At 44.0% G+C, this 24,849-nt stretch overlaps 1 protein-coding gene and 1 long non-coding RNA gene across 3 annotated transcripts; one reads left to right on the forward strand and one right to left on the reverse strand.

Moving 5' to 3' along the window:
* Positions 1-742: 742 nt before the first annotated feature.
* On the reverse strand, positions 743-17,544 carry AMER2 (APC membrane recruitment protein 2). Of its 2 annotated transcripts, XR_007201648.1 has the most exons (4): positions 15,218-17,544; positions 5,691-5,895; positions 2,419-2,565; positions 743-2,335 (listed from the first exon to the last, which is right to left on the reverse strand). XR_007201648.1 is itself a non-coding variant. In XM_048294908.1 (2 exons), exons 1-2 carry the CDS (start codon positions 17,444-17,446, stop codon positions 15,590-15,592), a joined length of 1,683 nt encoding a protein of 560 aa, XP_048150865.1. In that variant the 5' UTR covers positions 17,447-17,544; the 3' UTR covers positions 7,235-15,589. The 2 variants fall into 2 exon arrangements, 1 of the variants encoding a protein (XP_048150865.1); XM_048294908.1 differs by lacking the exons at positions 743-2,335; positions 2,419-2,565; positions 5,691-5,895 and having other exon boundaries at positions 7,235-16,467; positions 16,642-17,544.
* A 175-nt stretch (positions 17,545-17,719) lies between these two features.
* Positions 17,720-24,209, forward strand: LOC125322158. Its single transcript, XR_007201873.1, has 2 exons — positions 17,720-18,007; positions 20,268-24,209. It is a non-coding gene; the product is annotated as an uncharacterized LOC125322158 (long non-coding RNA).
* Positions 24,210-24,849: the final 640 nt, after the last annotated feature.

Here is a 24,849-nt window from a genome sequence, read left to right on the forward strand (position 1 = left end):
TCCCTAGGAGCCCTAGGGAGAGAGAGAGGCTGGGCACTGCATGAGCCACCCGACAGCTGGTTGTGGGCAGATAGAGGTCACTTAGAGACTGGTGAAAACAGAGCCCACTAATTAGTACACCAAATCACTCACTAACCATGGAAAAGAGATCAATCTGCTTTGCGACATGGAAAAACCTGAAGGCTTGTGCTGTGCTGTTTATTTGGGCACATTCACCATTTCTATGATCAAAGACACAAGGCTAAGGAATGCTTTCCTAGAAACCCTCAAGTTACGACTGTTCCAAACAACTTCGCACGATTCAACAATTGCTCCATAAATCTTTCCTAAGGATTTCATCTTGGATAAGAGACTTGGTATTGTTGGTAATGTTTTTCTGAAAACGGGAGAGGATGCATTATTCTACCTGGTTGCTTTTGTACTCTGAGACCATTTTCATGGAATGACAGGAACTGCAGTTTAGCTATTCCTTAAGGGTTTCTACTGAACATACTCTAAACCATATAAGCTAAAAAAGTATTCCATTTGGAACATTTATTTTTAGAATAATTTAAATTGCACTTAAATCATAAAACATGAAAAAAATATTTTACTTATTTTGTGCACTTTTTTACAAACATAGGAATCCTGTTCACACATGTATAAGAACAATATTTTATAATTCGACTCCAAGGTGTAATTTATGTTTTAATAAGTAATATAATATAAAATTTTTCTTTAGTCAAATAAAATTATGTATAAAACTAGTGTTTTAAAATAGTTGGAGTCCTTCCTCTAGATAAAACCCGTATATCTTTGGGTCAATTTACAGGTGTTGTGTTTTTGTGCAAGAAACAGCCACTCTAGAGCATCCTAAGCTCATTCTTATTGTAGAAGGTGGTAGTAAAAACAAAGCATACTATTGCATACCATAGATTTCCTTAAAAAATATATCTTGTAATACAGTTTCCAAAGGAAAAAAAATGCATGAAAACGTTACTTGCGAGAGGAGCTGTGTAACAGAGCTTGTTTTGGTTTGAAGGGGTTTTTTTCCATGTATTACTGATAAAGAATGTGCTTTTAAGAAACTACAGGCTAACGTGTGGACACAGGAAAATGTCCTTCTACAATAAACAAGAATTCTCTCATTAGTAAACTGCTTGAGTACTACTATAAGGCCTTAGTGCAGCTGGCACAGTTCCTAAGAATAGAATTATTCATTGCCATGGTTACCCATGCTGGAAATATTACCCTTTGCAATCATTGTAAACAAAGATCCTTTCACAACAGTGTAAAAATTAGAGTGCTTCAAGAAATTAAAGGAAATTATAAATTGTACAGTGGTTGAAGTTATGCCTTGTAAGCACTGTAGCTTGTCTAACACACAAGGGGTTCAAAAACCCTCTGCAGAGAGCTGATCCTCTCCCAGCCTGAGCAACTTGTGAAGCTCGCACCTGTCACCACCAAGAGCGGGGTCAGAGCCTGAGAGCCAGAGTGCCTGTGCAGCACACAAGCCCTTCTCGTGGGGGACCCATGTCACGGGTCCTCGGTGGAAGTGTGCTGTAAAAGCCACTCCAAAGGCACTGGTCACAGCTGCAGCAGGGGAAGGTGAGAGCTGGGAACTTACCACACATGTCGCCCCTGGAGCTCTCCAGATGAAGAGTATCATGGAGCTAACTTGCGTCAAACCTTTGAGTCATGGAGGAGAGCGGTCCCTGGAGTTAGCACAAGCTTGGACAGAAACAGCAGACACTAACTGGGCTGCTCTCCTGCACCACGCTTGAGTAGCTGGAGCAGAAGACATTCCAACAAGTGACATTTACACTGTGCAAATGCCCAGCAAGGAGGGAGGTTGGTTCACATGCAAGCAGGCAGTAGGAGAGTGGGAGAAGCAGGACTAAAACTCAGGTGTTCTTTGGTCCTGCAAGTGCCTTTTCCACCTGCACACATTTCCTCAGGTTGGGCTCAGTTTCTTCAGATGCCCATGCCTTCCTTCTGTCTGGTGTGTTGGCACCGTGGGGCTGTGGCTCCAGCACACACAACCTGGAGAGGCTCTCCACTGGCGGTCCACAGCAGAGTATGAAGACATCCTAAATAAATCACTTGCAGTGGCACAAAATTTGAAGAATTTGGCCACATGAAACCTCTCCCCTGGAAGGCTGACAATCCCCATTTAGATGTGGAAAAAGCAAAGGGGTGTGGTTCTGCACTGAAGGTCACAGGAGGACATCTGTGAAAGGATATCACAGCCTGACTCCAATTCTCTGCCCTGTTCTGCAGCCATTCTCCTTCCTGAGCCATGTTAAACAGCCCCACAACAGCACCGGGGAGCCTGGAGAAGCCCTGCAGAAAAGCCCTAGGGAGGAAAGAGTAAGTTCAGTGATGCAGAACAAGACAAGGAAACAAGCAGCCTACAAACCTCAGCAAAGTGCTCCTTACCTCTGCTGGCAGCTGGGGCACAGCAGAGCATTAGCGATCCTTACTGCATGGGAGCACTTCTGCAGAGGGGAGGTCTGGCAGGCCATGGGAGCTGCAGGTTGGTAACCTCTAGAGGAAGCATAACTCGTGCTCCTGCACATCATCCAACTGGAAAAAAACAGATGTGACAAGATAACACTGAAATGGAGTCCCAAGGGGGAAAGAGAAATTGGGGAGCTTGTTAAGAACCCTGCTGCCATCTGGAAGGCAGGAAGAGGCAGGCAACTGTGAGAAAGTCACATCTCAGGGGGGAGCCTGGGTGCTCACAGCTGGCACTGCATGATGAAAGGATGGGGAGTAGCTGATGGGCCTGCCCTGCCCTGGAAATCGGATCAGAGGGTGGTTTTTATTTTCCCAAGACTTCAGGGTATGTAGCAGAATCTAAAATAATCACCCGTGCTGATTGTTGTCCTTGGCAGGAACAGTAACTTTGTGGCCCAAAGGGTTTAATTGAAGATACAAGGGGGGAAATGAGAACACATTGGGCTCTTGATTTGCTAATAGGAGTCTTTTGTGCTGTTTATTGGTTCAGAGCCATCTCTAGGTCTTAACCCTTTACTCCTTAGTTGCCATGAAAACATGTGGTCTTCCTCGACTATGTTTTTTTTTTCAGAGGTAAGAACTGTTCTTTTTGAGCTTTCTCTAAGCTCCCATCATTGGTGCTAAATCTGGGGCATGAAAAGGGAAGAGAAGGCCTATGCCATGGTAACAGATGCCTTTGAATTAGTAACTGGTTTTCTAGTAACTGATATTTTCTGTAACTCAGCCCAAGGAACACCAGCTTAACGCTGGCCTTCTCTTATGGAAATGAAGGACAAAAGGCTTTTGCTTTTGGTTAGTCATGTAAATCCTCCTATGAAGCCTATTCTACCAGAAGGGTAGGAAAAGGCTGTGCTATAAATAGTGCTGTGTGTTTGCCTGCGCTGAGGCAGAAATGTAAGGTTTCATAGCTCGGACTGAGGACCCTGGTCGTGTCAGAGCCAGGGGCTGGCATTTGCCTTTATGCTTGTGCTCTGATGTCTGGTTTGTTTTCCGATACAGTCATTTATTTTAAATCGGTCTGAATACGTTACATCTTGAGAAAGAATCAAGATTAACTTGTCTCTGTAATCTCGTCCTACTGTTTTTCCATAAAACATGTGTATTTATGTTATTTTCTGTCAGACCCTAGGAAAAAAACCAGGCAAATTTAACAGCATGTAGTGATGATAGACATAAATGTGTTAAGCCCCCAAGAAAGCAGCAATAGGCAGCTCAGAAAAGGATGCAGGCACCATTTCTGCAGTTGCTGCATAGGAGCATTTCTTACTGATTTGAATGAGGCTGTTCAGACGAAGCAGCTGCGTAATCAGACACTAAATCTGGCATGATAATGACTGGATGTGGTCTAATTGGGAGGATCAAAAACTTAATTAGTTAACAGGGGAAAAAAAGACATCTATAAGCAAAAGAGTAGCAGGAGTGATTTCTTCACTATAAGTGCTGCATTTTTGTGAAATTTGTTATCTGTCAGTAAACAAACTCTATTAGTGCAGAATGTGAAAGGTAGAAAGTCAGAAAAAGATGGATGTAGATTCAATATATCCCAAGTGTAAACATAGACCAAGACTAGCTAAATTCTTATCTGTCTTTACTTTTCCTTAAGAAATACTCAGAACAATCCTTTTGATTGTTTTCAACATTTTTCTGATCCTCTACATTACTTTAGAAGAGCAGATGATTTTTTCATGTCCTCTTTAGATTGTGATCAGTGTCTTCACAACCATAATCAAAAGGAGGTTTTTCCCTACTCATATTTACTAAGACGCATTTGCCTTTATTTATTCAAATGGATTTCCTTGTAAAATTAGGCTGTATTTTTGTCTTTTCAGGTGAACAAATGAAGCCGGACAGGAGTGGGACAGATTTGCTTTACATGACATACATAATCTCTGTCCTTAAAAAACTGTTTGGTCATGGGATTTTTGCTTTCTTTGCATTCCACATATCACCCTGGATGTTCCTAGCTCCATGCAAGGAGCTCAGCACCATTTGTTCCCACGCTAGCCTACAACTGAATATGCTCTTGAAGCACGTTGAGCCACATTGGTGTCCTGGAGGCAACCATCTCCCTGTGAAGCAAAAGAGGACACTGCTGCCTGCAAGGCTTCTGGCTGCCCCAGGTTTCACAGCCTCAGCCTCTCCCACCACCTCCACGATTCTACCCAGGCTCTGGTATTCAATTTTTTCAGAGGTTCTCTCTTTTTCAGAGGTACTCTGCTCATTCAAGACGCTGGAGAATCTTTATTCAAGTCTCTTCTCTGTCCAAGGGACTTAAGGGTTTCAAGTGACACCAAAAGAAGGGTGATGAGGACAGAGGAAGAGCCATCCGCGACTCCCACTGTGACACGTGGGACAGCAGACCCAGCCATGCAATGCTTTTGAGCCTGCTCAGTGCAAGCACTTAAATGATAGTGAAATTTGATCATAAAACTTCAGACCACAGGTTCTGAGCAGCAACACTGCTGGGTGCAGCTGATTTTGTGGATCTGACTTTAAAATGTGGCACCTGCAGACTTCTCTAAGTCAGGAAAGGAAGCAGTGGAAGAAGGACCTGGACCACCCTGCTCCAGGACAGTGCTCCATCAGAAGGCACAAGCCCTCCCTCCCCTCTCTGGTGGCACCCTTGGCTCTAGGTCACCTCTCCCCTGGCATTCACATGGGAGTGCTGTACAGAGGCACTTTGTGAAGGGACTTTGCATAAGGACGAAGCCTCAGCATGGGTAATTTGTTAGTCTTTGGAGTAGCTGCAGGGAATTGTACTTAAGAGACTCATTGCATTTGTCTTAAGCTGGAAAATATACACATAATGATCAAGGACAAGTCTCCTTCATTAGTCAGAATAGGAGACCTCCTGTTCCCAAGGTCTAAGTGAATACCTGATCCAAGTGCTAAGGGTCTTTGCAGAGCATAAACAGGGATGTCATTAGAGATGAAGCAGTTTCTTGGTCCTCAGCTGCCATAGGAGCATCCATGGCTGCTGAAATAACCCTTTGAAGAATTTTGGAGCCTCCTCCCCATCCCCCTCAGGGCACTGTGGAATGGTTTTAATTGGAAGCAGATGTGCAATGTGGTAGGTAGGAGCAGGCATCTGCTCAATGTGAGCTCCTAGTAAACAACTCCTGTACAATGACTTTGAAAGGCAAAAATACCATGATTCAAAGGAAAGGATTTAAAATTAGACTAGTACTCACTCATGGTCAGTTGACTGGTCCATTACACTTGCCAACACTCCTTACCAATTATTCAGAGTCAAGAATATTATCTTCTCTTTGTTGCTTGATAGATTTTGGATGGAACATTCACCTTCAATGTATAGGTCACGGAGAGATTTCCAGGTCCTCACTCCCATTGCAAACACTTTTCCAGTAAGGTGGCCTTGAAAGTCGTAGAGATGTACTGTTGGGAATGATCGATTTTGGTTTGAATCAGGAAGGGACTTTTAGCTCAATATTAGAAAATTCATTTTGATTTCAAAAAGAATACTTGGGCCAAGTCTGGTTTCAGGAGATTTTTCAATTTTTTTCTGTCACATTGGATCCGCCAGGTTACAGTCATCTGGGTTTGTGGAAGGTGTTAACAGCTGCATCATGAAATCTACAGTTATCAAGGTTCATGAGGTTGCCATACATTTGCCCCACACTTCACTGAAACCCCTTTGTCCCCCAATATGCCAGTACCTATACTTGGACTCAAGCGAGGCAATCACTAGGCAATCTGTGTGGCAGAGAATTTAAACCTTCTCTGGCAGAGAAATTAAACTCTTCTGCTTTCAGATGCATGGGATAAAAGACAGGAACGTGCAATAGCGGACTCAGACTGAGAGGGCCTGAATGCAAAACTGTTTGTGCACTAAACCACTGGGAAAACATTTCTTCAGCCTCATTCCAACTACTGGAAAGAGGAGTTACGCTTTTGTGAGCATAGGATCGATTGTGTCACCATGTCCTGCTCCTAACTAGCATTAATGAACTTTTCATGCCTTTTGCTTTGTTGTTCTTTGAAAACTATTGAGCAGATTTTATTCCAGTTCTCACTCTGGCTGGCTCAGTATATTCCATGGGAGAACCTTTAACTAGGCAGTGCTACTAAGCTCAGCGAAGTAAATAAACATAAGGATTAAAACTCAACTCGAAAGCAGATGCTTTATGCATGTTCAACTTGCAAAAAATTTAGAGAAAGTTGCAAACCAGAGGTTCTAATAAATGTAATTTAATAGTCATAGAAAGGAAGTGACTTTTAAAGGTGGGAAATGTAGCTTACTGCAGACTACATTTTCTAACCGTCACGCCAAAACTGCAACTCCAAAGTCAATTTGTGCCAAAAGAACAAGATTCCCTGCTTGCTTCTCAACCAGGAAAATCAGAAAACAAAGTTGATTTGAAAAACAAAATGAAACTCAGTCCATTTCATTGTGTAAGTGGTTTAAAGGAAAAAAAATCCAAAACCAAACAAAAACCACATGCTGATGAAACAGAAGACCAGAAGACCAAAACTCTCATTTCTGAAAATCCTCCTTTAAGTAACAAATTAAGTTTCGCTCTTCTATGATGTTATTAGTAAAACTGCTAAAAGCATTTCTACATGAAAATGAAATTGCACACATGCCCAGATATTCTCTTTTATGCTGTTTTGGAGACATAACTCCCTAATGTCTTGCTTTGAAAAGCCTAGTATTTTCCAGTGCACTGAATAGATTGGCTCTAACTTGAACATCAAAAAGCAACCTTCACATTCATCGATGAAAAGTGACAACTGATTTTATTGACTGTTTTCATTATAACACATGACAGTGGGAATATTTTTCACTGTTAAGATTTTTGAATGGAAGAAAAGTGCAGTTAGTCTGAGTTCCTTACATTCATTAGAAGCAAGACTATTGAAACCATCAACATTTACAGTGACACATAAGCAAACACCAGAATCAGTGCTAATAAATACAGAGAGTACCAAAATAAATATTTACAGAATTAAAAATATAACAAACACTGATTAGTATATCCTTGTGAACTGCCCGGGAAGAAAGACACCTATTGCTATCAGTTAGGTTGTAAATACATTAAGAATACAGTGATTCGAGGAGACATGTACTCATCAAAGTTTGTAGAGGTGGAAAGGAGCAGAGTGTGTCTAACAGTCTGTTATAAAAACACCCCTTGGAATGTTGTGAGCTTTCATTATGAAAAAGTTGGTGCACCCAGACTCACCAGATTATTACCAAACCTTTTAGATGAGAAGAGTGGGGAGTTCTGGCTTTACTCACTCGTTATCTCAAATAGGTCGTATGCTACCTTACAGGAGGTGGCTGACACAAAAAATACAAGGAAATATTGTAATTAACCATGATCTGTCAGCTATATCTCATCCTATAGAAACAGGCTGAGTGACTTCTAACAGGACACACGTGTCCCCTTCAGCATGCAGGAAACACTGAGTTGGTTTGTCCGATGCAGCCCCTGCTACCCTTTCCTCAGGCACACCAGGATGTTTAAGCAGAGTTGGGTTGTCATAAAAGTCTAAAGCCATGCTGTATTTTCTGGGTTTATTGAATCTGTATTTTCCATCACCCGTATTCATACCTTCATACTTCATGCCCCATTTTAACAGGACCCCAAGCTTCACCACCAGAACTTTTCTGAGACAGTCTATTAAAAAACAGAGCAGGGAAAATTCAGATGGAGCCAAGTTATGGGCTCTTCACTCAATAAAAACCAACAGCACTAACAGATCCACTGATTTCAGAGAGAATACTGGTGGAATGAGATATTGTCTATATTACATAGACAAATTACAATTTCACTCATGGCAGAGGATTTATTTTAATTTTATGAAAAAGCAACCACTTTAGTCTTGCTCCCCCTTTTGAAATGCAGGATGATGTTGCTTAGTACTTGTTGGTGCTGCTGCACAATGTGTCTTACACTCCCTCCCCACTTCTCCTCCTCCTGCTGCAAGGGAGCAGTCAGAGCTCACCACTCTGCCTATGGCTTGGGTCTTTGCATCTTCCTGGCAAAATGAGGATGGGAGAGCAGTGAGATGCCACAGTGATGGGCTACAGGGGACTTGTGGATGCTTCTGTGCTGAAACTGCCTTTAGAAACCAAGACACTGGGCACTGCTCAGGTGTGGATGAGAGCAGTCACACAGTAGTCCACCTGCAGGAGTGCTGGCTTCAGTACGCCCGAACTCACGCTGGCTCCTAACCCAGTGTAACACAGCAACCCCAGCAAGCAACAGTGCAAGAAAAAAAGGATACAGATTTTTTAGGCATACGCACAACTTTCTTTTTCCACAAGGCTTTCATCCCATCTCCCAGATGCCCTATCAGCACTCCCACCCCAGCACAGCACCCCCACCCTGCCTTTTCCTGCTGCTGTCCAGGGCTGACACCTCCACATGGCAACACCTTGCACCCCTCTGCTGGCACCACATGGCAAGGTCAGACAGCAAATTCTGCCGGTGACTTAGGGTGCCTTGCTCCCCCAGTCCACAGGGTGCAGGTGAGTTGGGACACACCTTCCCCCCTGCTGTCATTAACCGAGAATCACATTTTAAGGTCAGCCTTAATTCAAAGCAGATATAACCAATTTTCTTTTACGAGCACATTATGTTCAAAGCTTCCAATGCATCTGCATAAAAAGCCCATGGAAACAACCTGATACTGATTTAGCAACTGTTTTGATGCAACATCATCCAAAATAATAAAAAGCTGTTAAAGATCTTACCATTCAGTCCCCACATACCTTCTCCCTAATGACATATTTAAAATGTGGCTGTGCAATAATTAAAGGGAGGCTTCATTAGTTACCATATCAAAAACATGAACAATGACAAAATAAGCAGGGGGTTTAGAGCTCTGGAAAGAATCTGGTCCTGTTTTTGCCATCAAGAGTTAAATTAAGGAAGGCAGTGATTGTGTTAGCTGTAATTTAAACATGCTGAGCACTGGAGTTATGTGCAGGAGTGCAGCTTGTTAAGATGAAAAACAATGGAAAGACATGTTTTGCATTCAGATCAGTGAAAACACTACCACAGTTATATAAAAGACTGCACAAACACCTGAAAAATGTTAATCTTAAAAAAAAAAAAAGGAAGACTTGTTTAAGAAACACTTTCTATTTCCTTACAATTAAGAGATTAACAACCTCTGCCAGTTCATATTGGAGTCAGTGGCAGCTTTGCCACAGCAGAACTGGACCATAGAAAGAGATTGTCCTGTTGGCAAATGCCAGTTTTCTCACTTCGTGGCCATAGCTGGATTAGCTTTTATTGCAGAGCATTGCTTGGATGTGATATCAAAGTAGGCAAAGCAATCTTCTGTTAGCCATTGCTACCAGAAGCCTTTCAGCCTGGCAGTTTAAACTTCTTGCCCTGTGAGGTGCATAACCTTTTCCTCTCTGTACTAAAACTTTGGCTCTATTTTTTTAAGTATGTACAGAAAGGAAAAAGGAAAGCAGTTCTTACCAAAGATAAAGAAAATCTGGGCACAGTCTCCATAACAAACAGCTCCTGGGCTTTCCTACAAGAGTGACCTGCTTCCCTGCTACATTCACTAAATTGTCCACAACAGGAAAATACCACTCAACATCCTCACTCGTGTATGAGATCACATAGCAGGTATCTTTCCCTCTTATTCTGAGGAGGATATAATTTTTTTCAAGACCAAGAAGTTGAAACAAAGACCTCCTGAAGAGGAGGCATACTGGCAGCAGCTCCTCTTTTCTAGCTGGAAGGCTAGATCAAAAATCTCAGTTTCCCAAGCAACTGCAGTATGGCTGAGAAGGAATGAGAGATATAGAGGGGAAAAAAAGGGTCCTAGGCAATAGTACTCACTGTTTCGGGGGAAAAGCCTTCTAAGGCAAGAAGAGTTTTAACAACCTGCTTTTGCAGGGATAAAGGCCCCTATGATGTGGCTCAAGTGGTTATAGCTATTATTCCTTTGCATATGACAAGTTCTTCCATTTCTCTCTACGTGAAATGGACCTAGGAAACATCAAATCAGTGCTGAATGTTCCCACCCGAGATGCTCACAAGGAAGACAAGATATGAACTAATGATGAGTAAAAAATTCCTGTGAGTTAAATTAAAAATAAACTGTCCCCTGAAAACAAACAGCAAGACAGACTGAGATACCTCCTGCTCACAGTAAACAGCACGTGGACTCAATGACAAGGGAATCTTATCATCCCATCCCTCCCATCCCTCAGTGGAAGGGAGGGATGTTCAGCAGGAACCAGTCCCAGGCCACTGGGGACAGCTGACAGGGTATTCTCAGCACTGACTCTCAGAAGAGTCAGTTGTTGTGCAGTTCTGCTCGGACACGTGGGGTTATGTCACCATAATAAAAACATAAACAAAGCGGGGGGGGGAAGAAAAGCCAAAATAAAAACGAAAAAGAAACCCTGCAGAAGCTGTCATGTGTAAACTCTGCCAAGACTAATTTCTGCAGTGTCTTTGAGTTGGTGTCAATTTGTTTTTCCAAGACAGAAGCCCCAGCCTTTCATATCAGTAACTATGAAAATACATTTTCAGGCCACCTTGCCTAGAATTCCCCGTTGCGGCTGTTGGGTAACCATCTGTCTTGTAAGTGGCTATTGTTACTGTGATCTGTCCCTTTCATACCATTATCTTCCTGAAAAGCCTTTGCTGAACGTAGTCCATTAGCACAGGGAAAGAAAAACCTCGGTGCATGGCCACATAGCAGAATCAATGGCTCCCTTTGATCTGCAAGCTCAGTCAGTACTACAAATTTAAGAAACAACAAGGTTTTGCTTTGCTAAGCAAAGCCTGTTAATTTGGCTCATCTGCACTCATAGCATCTTACTGAAAATGCCATCTGTATCAGATGTTTTAAGACTTTGGTGCAATATTCGCTTAGCTTAGATAAATAATTTAGTAAGAGTCATTAAAAAATAATCAGTGAATTAATTTTCATAGTGTACATCTATGCACGTAATTTTTGAAATTCAGTCCTCTACTACCCTGAGTGGCAGTGAGGATATTCACAGTGGAGGAAGAAAATGCTGGTTATTGATGGAATAAGACTGAACATAGTTTTTTCTTATTCTAGTCATGAAATTTCGTCTGAAATATACTACAAGCGTTTGAGTCCTATTACTGGCGAGAGCAAAATGCATACACGCTACATGGAAAATGAGACCTTTTATGTCTGTTGCAGGCCACACATTTAGTACAAGAAACTTAGCTCCTATCATGACAAAACAAGTCCACAAAAACATAACTTCATGCTACTGAAAGAAATCTTTTGTGCTGATATACAGGAGTGTATACCACTGAAATCACTGTAGATAGCTATAAAACACTACGCAATATATAGAAAAATCCTAAGAACATACAAAATTTACCAGTAGGGACCTGAAAGTGCAAAGAATACACATAACTAAATACCAAGTCCTGATCTATAAAATCCTTTGTGAACGACATACAGCTGATAATTACAAAGCATCATTCAGACAACCAAATAACAAATGAAACAAATAAAAAACAATATTCTTTAAGAAAATCAAAACAATGACAGCGTTGGGAATGTTATCTTTGGGGCTCAGAACACCATTTCTACCTCAATACCTACCAAAGCCAAGGAAAATATATGCTTGAACAGAGTAACATAAATAAGAATGCAAGCTACCACAAAATGCCTCAGGACCATTACCTCTTTATGTCTCAGCCTTTAAACCCAGCAAGCCATTAACTGTTTGTTCTTAGGCATCTCACAGTATTTTACAGGGATCTTTCAGGAATTATATATAGGTCTAAAGAAAGCCTTTGAACCTCCTTTCAATGATTGTTTTAGGCATTGTGTGAAGTTACACAAATATATTTGTATGAAAATTGAAAGCCTTAGTAAATATTGGATCTTCTATTACCTTTCAAAATAAAAAACATAGATGGCTTGAAGACAAAAGTGATTTTCAGAAATACAAAGTTAATTTGAACATTAAATTGTATCTTTACTCTCACACAGCCATTGCCCTGAATCGACGTCAGTATGTCACAATGATTCAAAACACTGACACCCTACTACCAGCTACTTTCCCATTTTCCTTTTAAGGATATGATTGTCCTTAAAATATGTACATAGCAAGCAGCCAAACAAACCGCCAAGAGATTTGCAAAATGTACTTTCACTGGGTATGTGACAGAAAGCTTGAGGGAGCGGCTGGGGAGCACCTGGGCTGAGCAGCTGCCCTCCCACCCACGCTCCGCTGCCAGCCCAGGGCTCCTCGCTCCAGGGGTTAGCACTGAGGAGGAGGCCACCCGCCACCATGCAGAGGATGGAGGAAATATGTGGCAGAAAACAAAGGAGAGAGAGAAGAATGAAGGGAAGCCAAAGCATTTTAATGATGATTCGTGTTAGTGGTTAAGTGAGAGGGAGTTAAGCTTAGTGTCACACTATTGATTTCTCAATACAGACATGCCACAATGCAAACAAAACACATATGATGAATAATTTGACACACACAAGTCCTGTAGAGATGGCAGCTGGTATCTCCTAGTGGGTTTAAAGACCCACCACTCCTATTACCTGTACTCAGTGTTTCCAGTTTTTATGGTACTACCACCACATCCTCCCTCCCTCTCAACTTCCAGTACCCTATAGAATTTCTCAGCACAATTTGTCCTTAGAACAAAATGGGGAATTATGATTTTTCTGCAGAGCTGTTGTGCAAGGAAAGATGCATCCCTTACAGTCAAACAAAAACAAAAGGACGGGAAAAGGAATGTCATGTTTAGGGCTGAGGAGCAGGACAATATTCTGTGTTCTGTACATACATCCTTTTGAGGGTGTTTCAGCTTTGACTTTCTAAAATGCACAAGTGGAGTCAGACCAAATGCAAATCCCTTTCTCAGGCAAAGAAAACCATTGCCAGCATGTTTGGAGGCAGATCTCGAGCACAGCCCCCAGCCTGTGCGTGGGAGTGCTCACACGAGTGTGAGTGTGCACAGGGAGCGCCTTCGCGGGCGCACAGACCCTGCCAGGAGCTGTGTGCTCGCCGCACATGCATAGGTACAACACGTCTGTGTGAGTGGGCACACAGGGAACCACACACGGACACGTCAGAAAGAAAACACAAAATTCTCCTCTTTGAAGTGTATTAAGGTTCTTAAACCATGAAAACAGGGGATGGTCAGGGAAACTAACACTTTCACTGGGGTGCTGCAACTCGGTATTAAATTCTGCAGCAATTTCAAAACTGGATGCCAATTTCACCTTCATGACTTTAAGGTCATTTCCCCAGTGAACCATGAATCATGCATATACATATATACAATTTGTATTATGGTATTTCCTAGCTTTTTATGGTTTGCCTATAACCTTAATATCCTTCAAATGTATATTCTGTATATTTATTTTCCTTTTTTTTCCTTTAAATTTAAGAGACAATAAAACCAACTGCTATGTAAGATCAGACCCATTAGCTTCAATGATGTGAATTTAGGATTCTCTGCATAATATAGACATGTATATTTTTAAAATGTATATTATTTTTTGGATACACTGGAGCATATATTTTATATTAACTGTGGTCTGATGATTAAATACTTATATCAAAATATTTTGTAAATACATAACATTTACCTTTAGATTTCAGTGATTTTTAGAGCTTTTTCAGTGTATCATAAAAATATGTCCTCAGGCACATTAAAACCCTATTATATTTCTTTGAAATGTTGCCAATGCCCATGTACAGTAGCCACCATTCAAAAATGTCATGGCCATTAATACATTTCTCCTAAGATCCAAGCTCATCAGACCTTTTTATGTACCACTAGCTTACCATATTTTTTCTCTCTTAAAGTAAAATTATTCTGACATTATTGAGAATGAAAATAAAAAGCAACAAGAACCCAAACTTTCTTTAAATAGTCAAAAACTAATTTTATATATTTTAAAAAATAATACTTAAAAAACACATTTCTTTGCTGGGTTCCTTCTCGGTAAGGTTTAAGCCCAGAGCAACTTTGTCTAAACCCCTGAAAATAGAGGTTTGCAGTGGCAGTGCTGTCAGAACATCAGCTCTGAGCCATGGAATGTGCCACTGGAATAAGATCAGCACTTCAGACTTACTTATCTGGGGATGCATGAGCCCATACAAACCAGAGTTTTTCTCTAATTTAAGGTACTTACACAAAGTTCTATCCTTTTAGAATTGTAAAATTATCTACCTATAAAAACTAACTCTTGCTTAAACTCTAGGTAATAAGGACAGGTGATTTTTTTTTATATATAAAAAATCTGCTAAAACACATATATATTTACACACGGCGAGCAAGTTATTGTATAAATTTGGACAGTGTGTATATATTGGCATTTAGTAAAATGTTTCCCTGAACCTGATTGTATGCATTATCGGACGAGTAGTGATGTAAACATCTGAACCTATGTCAGGTGTCTCTGTTATCCATTTACATCAGACCAGATCAAAACCAACCAGACAGACAGACAAACAAAAATATGTTTTCCTGTTAGACAAGTCCACTTAATTCCTTAGTTTTATCTCCTGCACACAAGTCAATCAAGTCTGCTGCTGAGCAGTGTTCTCGTTCCTACAGCAGGTAAAATACCTGTTAGGTGGGTTGTTTTCTGCTTGGCATTTTTTCCAATATCTTGTAGAGCAAACATCATTTCCAGAGCCAGCCAGGCACCCACCCTCTACTCCTCCCCGAGAAATGATTAAAAGATAAGTGTATTGGAGAACCTCTCATGTCGCTCCTCTTGTAACTCTGTTCCCTTGAAGAACTCATGACGCTGCTTTGCAAGAGGAAGAATCGTCATAATCCAAGTCCTGCTTCCAGAAAGGCATGTAAAAATGAACCTCCCCAGTGTTTAGTGTTGCAGAAAAAAGATACAAATGTAAAAAAAAGTGCTCAAAAAGAAGTTGACTTTTTATATTTAGCCATACAGTCTAGTAAGAAGAGACTCAGAAGTGCAGGCCCATGGAGTACAGCGAAGGAAGCCTTTTAGGTGACTTTCTTCAGGTGATGCAAAATTAATTCATTTTCTGTGGTCTCCTATGCAGACTTTCCCACAATGACTTTGTTCTCTGTCTTTGTCTCCACCTCTTACCCAGCTACTTTTTGGCACTGTCCTGGTACATGGCAGTTTTCACCGTTGTCCCTGCTACGCCCCTGTTACTGACCCGGCGTACTAGTACTTTGGAGACGGGGATTTTTGTTCTGTGCATCTCACTTTTGGCCAGGTGATGGTGTGCGACGTGATGGCTGTTACTGGCATCTGCTCCATGGCTGGCGGGATGCGACGAAAGGTGTTTAATGCTGATGGGTATCTTGGAGTCCTTGGCTGTGCTTGAGGGTGTTTTCAGTGAGCTCACAGTCGTTATTGGAGACACGGGCTTGGAGCGTGGCACACTGGGGACTTCTTCATTCGTAGGCCCCGCTGGTGGGTTCTCATCCGGCTCAGCATAGAGGTCGTAAAGAGCATCCCCACTGTAGATATCCCTGGGAATGGTCTCCTTCTGGATGCTTGTAGAACTATCTTCCTCGGGACCAGGGGTGGTGGAATCCCAGTAGCCCTCATCACTGTTTGGGATGCCCTCGTGCTGCTCCTTTTCCCTGCCCTTCTGCTCCTCTTTGTGGTTCAGGTGAATGGTTATCTGGTGGAGGCCACCACGTTTCACCACGACCCTATTCTGGGCCCCGTCAGTACCTCGGGTTTCCTTCAACCCCTCGGGCTTCTTTGTCCCTCCTCCACTTCCTCCTCCTTGTGTCTGAGTCTCGTCTGCCTGCGACAGCATATCCCAGAACTCCTGCAGGCAGGTATCATCCACCTGGTCGGGGCTGGCCATCTCCTCCCCTCCTCCCTGGTAGGCCACCATGGTGGGGTGCTTCTTGGTGGCACCCAGCTTGCTGGGCCCGGGGGTGCTCTTCTCGCAGACGCCACTCCCGCCGCCCACATCCTCCTCATGGTCCGCAATAATATCTCCGCAGCCTGTAAGAGAGTCAAAGCTTTTCAGTGAAGTCACGTCAGCAAACATCAAACAAATACGATCAATCGATTGCTCTGAGGGTGGATCAACAGAGGAAGGGTCAGGGGCGGCTGCCGTCTCTTGACCGCTATCACAGTGAGGTTCAACAGGGGGGATAGTCGTTATTGGAATGTCACCTGTTATCGCCGCATCCTTGGCAGTCCCAACCTCTCCGGCGGCCGGCTCCGGTCGCTCCCGGCTGAGCTCCTCGGGTGGCCGCACGGCGGCGGGCGGCTCCTCCCGGGGCGGGGGGCTGCTGGCCCGCGGCTCCGCGCCGCCCGCCTCGGGCTCCTGGGCCGCGGCGGGCGCCTCGCCGCTGCGCTTCTCCCGCGGCGGCTCCGGCCCGGCGTCTCCCGCGCCGCTCGGGCTCTCAGACAAAGGTTTCGGCGTCTCCTCCTTGATGCACTCCAGGCTGGCGGTCAGGGACCCCGGCATGATAAGGCCGGACGGGATGTCCGAGGTTTCCCCCCTCTCCTCCTTGCCGATTTTGTCCTTTCTGTGCCACCGCATGCTGCTGAAGATCCCCTTCAGCCCCTTCTTTTGTCTGCCGCCGGCCCGCGGCTCCGCGCCCTCCGCCTGCCTGCCGTTCTTCCTCAGCAGCGAGAAGAAGCTGTGCGACTTGGCCACCGCGCTGCCGGCGGGGCCGCCGAGGCTGCCGGCCGGCCGCTCCTGCGCCTCGCGGCTCTGCGGGTCGCCGCCGCCCGGTTCCTCCTTCTTGCTGCTCTCCAGCACGGCGTCGGCCAAGCCGTCGTGCGTCCGGCTCCGCACCATTCCCGGCTTGCCGGCGCCCTTCCCCTCCCCGCCTCTGCTCCGCACCCCGAAGATGCTCGGCATGGTGCCCCCGGACTTCCTCCTCCTGAAAAGCTTGAAGGCGGTTTTGTTAATCCTCCCCGACGGCTGCTCGGCGGCCGGGGGCTCGGCACAGTCGCAGTGCGAGTCCATTTCTGCCTCTGCCGCTGCTGCCGCTGCCGCTGCCGCCGCCGCCGCGGCTTCCCCTCCGCCGCGGAGCGCGGTGCGATCCCTCAGTGACAGCCCCGCCGCCGCCGCCCGCCCGTCTCCATGGCAACCCGGCGGAGGGAGGGAGGGAGCGGGATAAGCCGCTTTGCCCCCGCCGCCGCGGGCCCGCGCCAGGCGGCCGCCGCCGCTCGTTCCGAGCCGCCCCGCGCCGCCGCAGCGCCCCCGCCCCGCGGCCCTTACATAACGCGGCCCCTGCCCACCGCCCGCCGCCTCTCCTACGTACAGCCGGGCTCTCGGGTGCCCCGGGAGAGTGCCGCGCCCGGGCGGGCAGAGCTCGGCTTTTATTTATGAGAGCGTTCTGCATCGCCGCTGTGTCCTGCCGGCACGGTCGCACCGCGCTCTGGACCGCGGGCATTGCGTGACTGAAGCCATGGGCTGGGGGATGCAGCGAAGAGCTCGCAGCGCTGACAGAAAGCGGGGGACGGGGGCGCTGGGGGCTGGTGGCGGTCTACAGGTGCCAGTGCACCACACGGCAGGGACAGGCGGGTGGGTAGATGGAACACAGACCGAACCCGGTACGTAAATACTCCCGGGGGCAGAAGTAAAGGATGCTAAGTTCTCCCTTCTCCCCCTGCTTTCCCATCTCCCACCTCACCAGGACGACTCGCACCGTCCCCGTGTCCCTCTTTCTCCTCAGTGCCCGGGGCCACATGTGCCCACTGCCGACGACCAGAGGGGAGCAGTGGTACAAGCTGGGGCACAGCCCAGCCCTCACCCCAGTCGCCTCCCCTGCCATGGAGGGGGAGGACGGTGGCAGCCCCCACACCAACCTTTTCCCGGCCCCTGCATCCACTGCACACAGTCGTGGCACCCAAATCATGCCCATGTCGAATTGCTACCAGGGATGATGGCCAGCCGTCCAGTCACATCAGGGTGGCTGGTGTCACCCTGAGCACAAAACTCCTAACTGGCTGCAAATCTATCCCAAGTAAGAATGGAATGGAACGGAACAGAACAGAATAGAATAGAGCAGTTCAGCTGGAAGGAACCTATAGCGATCATCCTGACCAAGTGCCTGACCTAATGGCTGAAAGCACATTATTAGGGGTATTGTCCAAATACCTATGAAACACTGACAGGCTTGGGGCATCAACCACCCCTTTAGAAAGTCTGTTTCAGTGTTTACCACCCTCTCACTAAAGAAAGGCTTCCTAATGTCCAGTCTGAACCTCCCTTGGTGCAGCTTTGAATCATTCCCATGCATCCTGTCACTGGATACCAGGGAAAAGAGCTCAACACCTCCCTCTCTGCTTTCCCTTCTTAGGGAGCGGTGGAGAGCAGAGAGGTGGCCTCTTACTCTCATTTTCTCCAAACTAGACAAACCTGGCCAAAACAACTCATCCTGGGCTCCAGGATTATTTTAGCTTGGGGCAGTTCTCTGCACTAGAGCTGCAGAGAAGACCTGCTTTCACCCAGAGCTCTAATAGTGCCCGTGCCCTGGCAGCCCAGCTGTGCCATACAGCACTAGTATGGGCTCCTCAATACAGAACCACTTGTCTGGGTTTAAGCTCTAAATGCAAGTGAGAACCACTAAAGAGAAGTCATGTGTGGGCCCACTGCCATTGGGCTCCCTTTGAAATCAGTAAAAGGCTTTGCCATTGACTTCACTGGCTGGAAGAATTAGTTGTGGGTTTGGGTGTTTTTTAAACATCATCAGACATTCACTGCGCTCTCCCATGAGAGCAGGTTGAATTATCTGTTGTGAATAATTTATCCAGTGAATTTAGTCCTGTTCATGTATTAAAAGTGCCATTTGCATACAGAATTAGAAGTGTTCAGTAAGAGCAATATGAGCGAGCACAGCATTCAACTTACAGGTCTCTTCTGTCTTCTGCAAGAGACAGAGGAAAGGACAGATGAGGCAGAAGCCAAAATATTGGCTGGAGGAGGAGGAGTGAGTTACATTTTGCAGAGTACAGTTTGTAAACGTGCCCAGCACCCAGAAGCCACAGAGACAGGAGACAGACCAGAACTTTGACCCAGAGGTGCAAGCTCCTCACCTTGACTGTGCCTCCATCAATTGTACCAAGTCATGAGTTTCCCCATTACGTGGTCATATTTCTGCTCTTTACACAGATGAAGGAAACTTGATAAAAAAGAGAGAATACTAAATGCTCTTGAGAAAATGCTAATACAAAGAGCAAGGCGTAGTTTTGAAATTTGAAAGAACAAACCCTGATCATGTATCTTGGGGAAAAAATGGGTGAAAATACTAACAAGTAAGACTTGGCCACATGACTGAAATTCTCAGTTTTTGCACTTTCATCCTGGTGCTTTGCCAGATTTCACCAACCCTTTATATGTGGCCAGTTCTTCTTACAAGCATTGGGTCCAATGGAAGGAGACTAAGAGATACAAAAGGCAGAGGAGAGATGACTTAATGCATCACAGCTGTATGGAACAGACAACTTATTGTGCCTTCTTTCTTTTTGTGTCAATATTTGTGGCTGTGACAGAAAGGGCAGACTTTCAGCTTGTTTTCAGCCAGCTTAAAATCCAGCTGTTAAGGGAGGAAAATGACTTGAAGTCAACCTGAAATTACAACTTGGGAAATGTTTTGACAAATTGATTTTTTTTTCTACACATTTGGTTTCAATACTTTTTGCACTTTAAAAAATATTATTTAAATAACCTTGAAGTACCTCTGGAAATGGATAGTCATTCTAAAATGAAATGGTAAAGCACTGAATTTTGAAAGTGACAAATTAAATATTCCCATTTTTTATCTTTTAACATTTTGTTTTAGCCTGAAGACATCCATGGATTCATCATGAACTTATGACATGCTTTTCAGTCCCCTGAATTACGGCAGGGATTTCTTTATGGCTTCCCTTCATCTCTGTAAGTCTGAAATGGAAGTGTGCTTCTGACAGTGAAAAATGTCATAACTCTGCATGCCTGGCAAGGGGGAAGAACAACTGACAGACACCTTGCAAAGTGAAAACAAACGAGGAGCTCTAATTTAAAAGCACAGAGAGACTCGGAGCCAGCAGGGAGCTCCTGATGACATGCAGAAGAGGGGCAGCTGAGCCGCTGTGGATGGAAGAGCTGTTTCTACTGCATTCCCCTGTCTTAGCCTGAGGGCCATCAGCTATGGTGGAAGAGCTCCCATGCTGAGCTGCATGGCACAGCCACACCAGCAGGTTTTGTTCTAGCTGAAGGGGATACCAAAAGGGTCTGTTCTCCAAGGTGGATTTTTTTCATGTTTAGATTGAGTATGAATGAAGAAAACCAGATAAGAAACACTATATAAAAAACTATGCAAAAAAGCGTAATACAAAAAATGTAGCATTTATAGGTATACATTTCTTTACAGAGATTAAGGACTTTGTCATGAAGGCTAGCCTCTCCTTGTTTCCTGGACATACCCTACAGCTATTTTGGGCTGCTGATTGAAGGTTACTGTCACAGAGTGCTGGTCCAGCTCTCCTTCCTGGCTCCATCACTGACCTGTGCCGTGATCCTCAGGAAGCTACGGCTTTACTCATTTCTCACCACGGTACCTTCTCCAGTGACTCACGGGTGCCGCAGTCCTGTCCCAGCCTCAATCCCTATGGAGTGGTGAAGCTGCAGGGGCAACTCTGCAGCAGAGCCTCACCCTGCTTTCTCCCCAGTCATTATACCACACAGATGCTCTCAGTTGCCCCAAAGACTGCAGTCTGTGGCACAGAATGAATACTGAATAACATCCTAGGATTCATCATGTATGAATTAGTGATGGGAGTGACAGGTAGCAAACCATCTTGTACCTCATTTTGACAGAAGCCCCAGTTTTTTGGTATTTCAAAGCTGCCTCACATGCTGAATGGGAGCACTGGGCACAGGGTGACAGGACAGAGGTATTAGAACGCCTCTGCAGGAGTTTTTCACTTCACGCTTCATTCCTGTGAAGCTTCAGTGACTCCAGAGAGTCAGGAGCAGCCCTCTCAACATAAGCTCAGTTTTAAGCCAGCGTTTGCCTGGTTTTTTGCTGAAGTGCTTTACATATTTTTTTTAGTTAGCATTCTCTGTGGTTGTATTTCACCCACCACATATACTATAGGATCATAGAATTGTTCCAGTCAGAAAAGACCTTTAAAACCATTGAGTACCACTGTTAATTGTACATATGCATATATAATTCATGGGGCTCAAAGATGCTACATCAATTTAAAACTTGTAGGTCTTCTTAATGATAAGCAGTGAATTTAAATCACAGAATGTGAATTGCAAGACTTTGGCTGGCACAGTGCCTGCATCTAGGCCCCAGCTGGTAATGGGAGAAAGTCAGCAGGCTTTTAGAAAGCAATAAATAATTACCTTGCCAGGATCTAGAATTTAAGGATGAGTGCAGGGAGGCCCGGAGCAATAACATGTCCATGGGGAAAACAGGCCCACTACCTGAAAAGTTACTTTGAACACAGCAGTTACTTTTTACATGATTAGGTGTGCTACTGCACAGTTAAACTCTTCAATGCATTACAGTGCCAGAAAATGGAGGAGTGCTGTTTTCTGGATTACTAAATCAATGGGCTCATTAAGAGAGACGTAAGTAGTGTCAGATCTCCACTGATACCTTAAAATCTGCTTAGGGAGCCACTGGGACTGGAAAAAGAGAAGAATGAAAACCAGTAAAAAAATTCAGAAAAAGAAATGGGGAATTAAAGAATCCCTCTTTATTTTCCATGTGAGCATTCTTGCTGTAACACGTATCAGTGGCTTGTACAGGTAAAGGGGAAAAGTGTCTGGATCTCTAACATTTGCCACTTGTTTGTATTTGTCTCCCAACAGGTCCATGTCCTCTAATACCACATATTTCCTTCCTCCCTCTCCAGCTCATGCAGCAGCAGCAGCTAAGACCTCTTTGGAACCATTTGCTTTGTTACTTCTACCTCTGTTTTTCCAGGTCAGACCATTTTCCATATCCTTTCCTCAAACCAAACTTTCCCCAGCTACCGAGGCATAAAGACCAGAGATGTGCAGTTCAGCATGATCAGAGTCTGGCCAGCCCTCACTCAAGACAGCCCAAATTTGGGGATATCTCAGGGAAAAAAGTTCTTAAAGGTATCAAAAAAATGCAATATATGAAAGGAAGAGTAAAGAGCAGCAAGTAGAAGATGAGGGATAAAGTGAAGAAACTCTATCAGACTGTCATCTCCACACAGGCTTCATGCTCTCCAGAAACTGCCCGATTAACACATGCAAAACTGTCACCAGCAAAATCTGGTATCAGTGAAATGTACAGACAGCAAAGTTCATCATGACTAGGAGATGGGCATGTCCCTGTAATGTATATCTCCAGCCTCCTGGGAGATAATAAACTGTCATTACTGTATTTTATTGGATGAAGAGCTGCAGTACTGGGAAGTGTTCAGTGAGCAGAACAAGACCTGTTTCCCAAAATAGAGACCTGGACTCTATTTTCAGAAAATTATGTCTAAACTCCCCAAATTTATAGAATTTGAAAGTGCCTGCTGCAAAGCTGTATAATTTAAGTAACCAGAACGTCCTCTAAATCTCCAAGAAACTGCACCAAACGAGCTGAGGTACAGAATCTTGAATAGGTAACAATCATGCCCTTCCATGGCACAGAAGTGGAGGAAAGAAGAAAACAGCCACTAACTTTTCATATGTTTAAACACTGGCTCAGTCTAGCCAAAACAGGAAGAAGTGTCATTTCAAGAGCCTGGAAGACCGTGTGTTAGACCTGAGACCTCCTAAGTGAGGACTTCATGAGGAGGAATACTTGTCCTCACTGGTAACATCCTTGCAGCAAAGGCCGACAACTTCTCTGCATGTGAAAGGAATCCTGTGGCCACTGTGAGGTTTGCTTTTATCACTGTCCCTCAGCCCCAGCATCCCTTCTGGGTGCAACTTCAGAGAGGAAAAAAAAGAAATTCAGCAAGAAATGGATGTTCGGGTTGGGCAAAACAATCATGGGGTTTCTGAAATCAAATAAACCATCTGAACTCAGAAAGGATGAGGATAGAGTAGCTCCTGCAAGATTTTTGTAGAGTTTTTTGTTGTCAAAACAACTTTTCTGTATAAATGGCTTATATTTTGCTGTTTTAAAGAGCAAAATAGGAAAATAACAGTAACCCTCCCAAAATGAAGCAGAACATGATCTACACCCCAAAGAAAATTATTGAATGTTTTCCAGTTCAGTCAACAGATTGAAAAAAATCAATTCTCTGCACACTTTCTCTGTGTTATCCAACTGTTCTTCCTAATGCAAAACAAAAGGATTACAGCAAAATAAGGAAACAACTGAGAAACTGAAAGAGGGGAAATATCCATCATTTGTCTTAAAGCTAAATACAAATTAAAAATGAAAGCACTGCATGTAGTCCCCCAAGGGACAGATTTACTTCTAATTAATAATATGTTAGTGCCCTAGCCCTCTGCATTTAAAACCCAAAACCTTTTAATCCTGCTGGAACAGTATAGCTAGAACCTCTAAGAATTAACCCAGTCCAATCCCAGCTTTACTTGCACTGTAATTACTGGAAATGTTTAGAGTTTATTTTCTACCATATACTGAACTGAAGAGGAAGGTAAAAAAAAAAATCCCATAAACAGGATAGATGGACATACAATCATTTTTCTTTGGTTATTTGCAGTATCTGAGGCATAATAAAAACTCAAATTTTATTTCTAATTGTACTAGTTAAGTTTTTCTACTTCAAAAATAAATGAAAATAAAATCTTGGCTGTGCAGACTCAGCAGACCTGACAGACAATGGTACCACAGGAGGGATGGGTCTTCCCCACTATCTTTAATTAAAAGCCCAAACAGGAGTATAAGCAGATTAAGGGGGACCATGGGGAATACTGGGTCAGAATATGTTTTTCAAACAGCTGAGATGCAGTTGAGCATGATTTTTGGAGAAAAATTCTGCTGAGACACTTTTATTGAGAGGTAAGCATTTAGAAAACTTTAATCACGTTGGGGATGCCTGAGTTTTTTCCTCACCTTTGTACTATCTCTGATCTTTCCATTGATTTCAGCAGAAATACTTCTGATTAGTGTCAGTAGGTAAAAAAGTCAGAATTGGGACCTTAATTAAACATTCAGCTTCCCTAAATAGGATACCTAGATAGATGTGATCTTTTTTTTAAAGTAAGAATTCCTTATCCAATTTGCTAACAAGGTGAGATTTTGTGAGATTCAGCTGACAGATAAATTTTTTTAAAGTCCTTTCATTACAATTATGGATAGATACATTATTTGATTTAAGGAGTGTTCTGTCTCACTTCCCTCCTCTCCCCTCATTTCACTTTGTATAAAGCAGCCAGGCCCTGAGCAGAACATGGGTCAGGGCAGTTGGGTGCCAGCACCGTGGTAACAT

This window comes from Corvus hawaiiensis, chromosome 2 (assembly GCF_020740725.1).
Source record: "Corvus hawaiiensis isolate bCorHaw1 chromosome 2, bCorHaw1.pri.cur, whole genome shotgun sequence".
Lineage (NCBI taxonomy): Eukaryota > Metazoa > Chordata > Aves > Passeriformes > Corvidae > Corvus > Corvus hawaiiensis.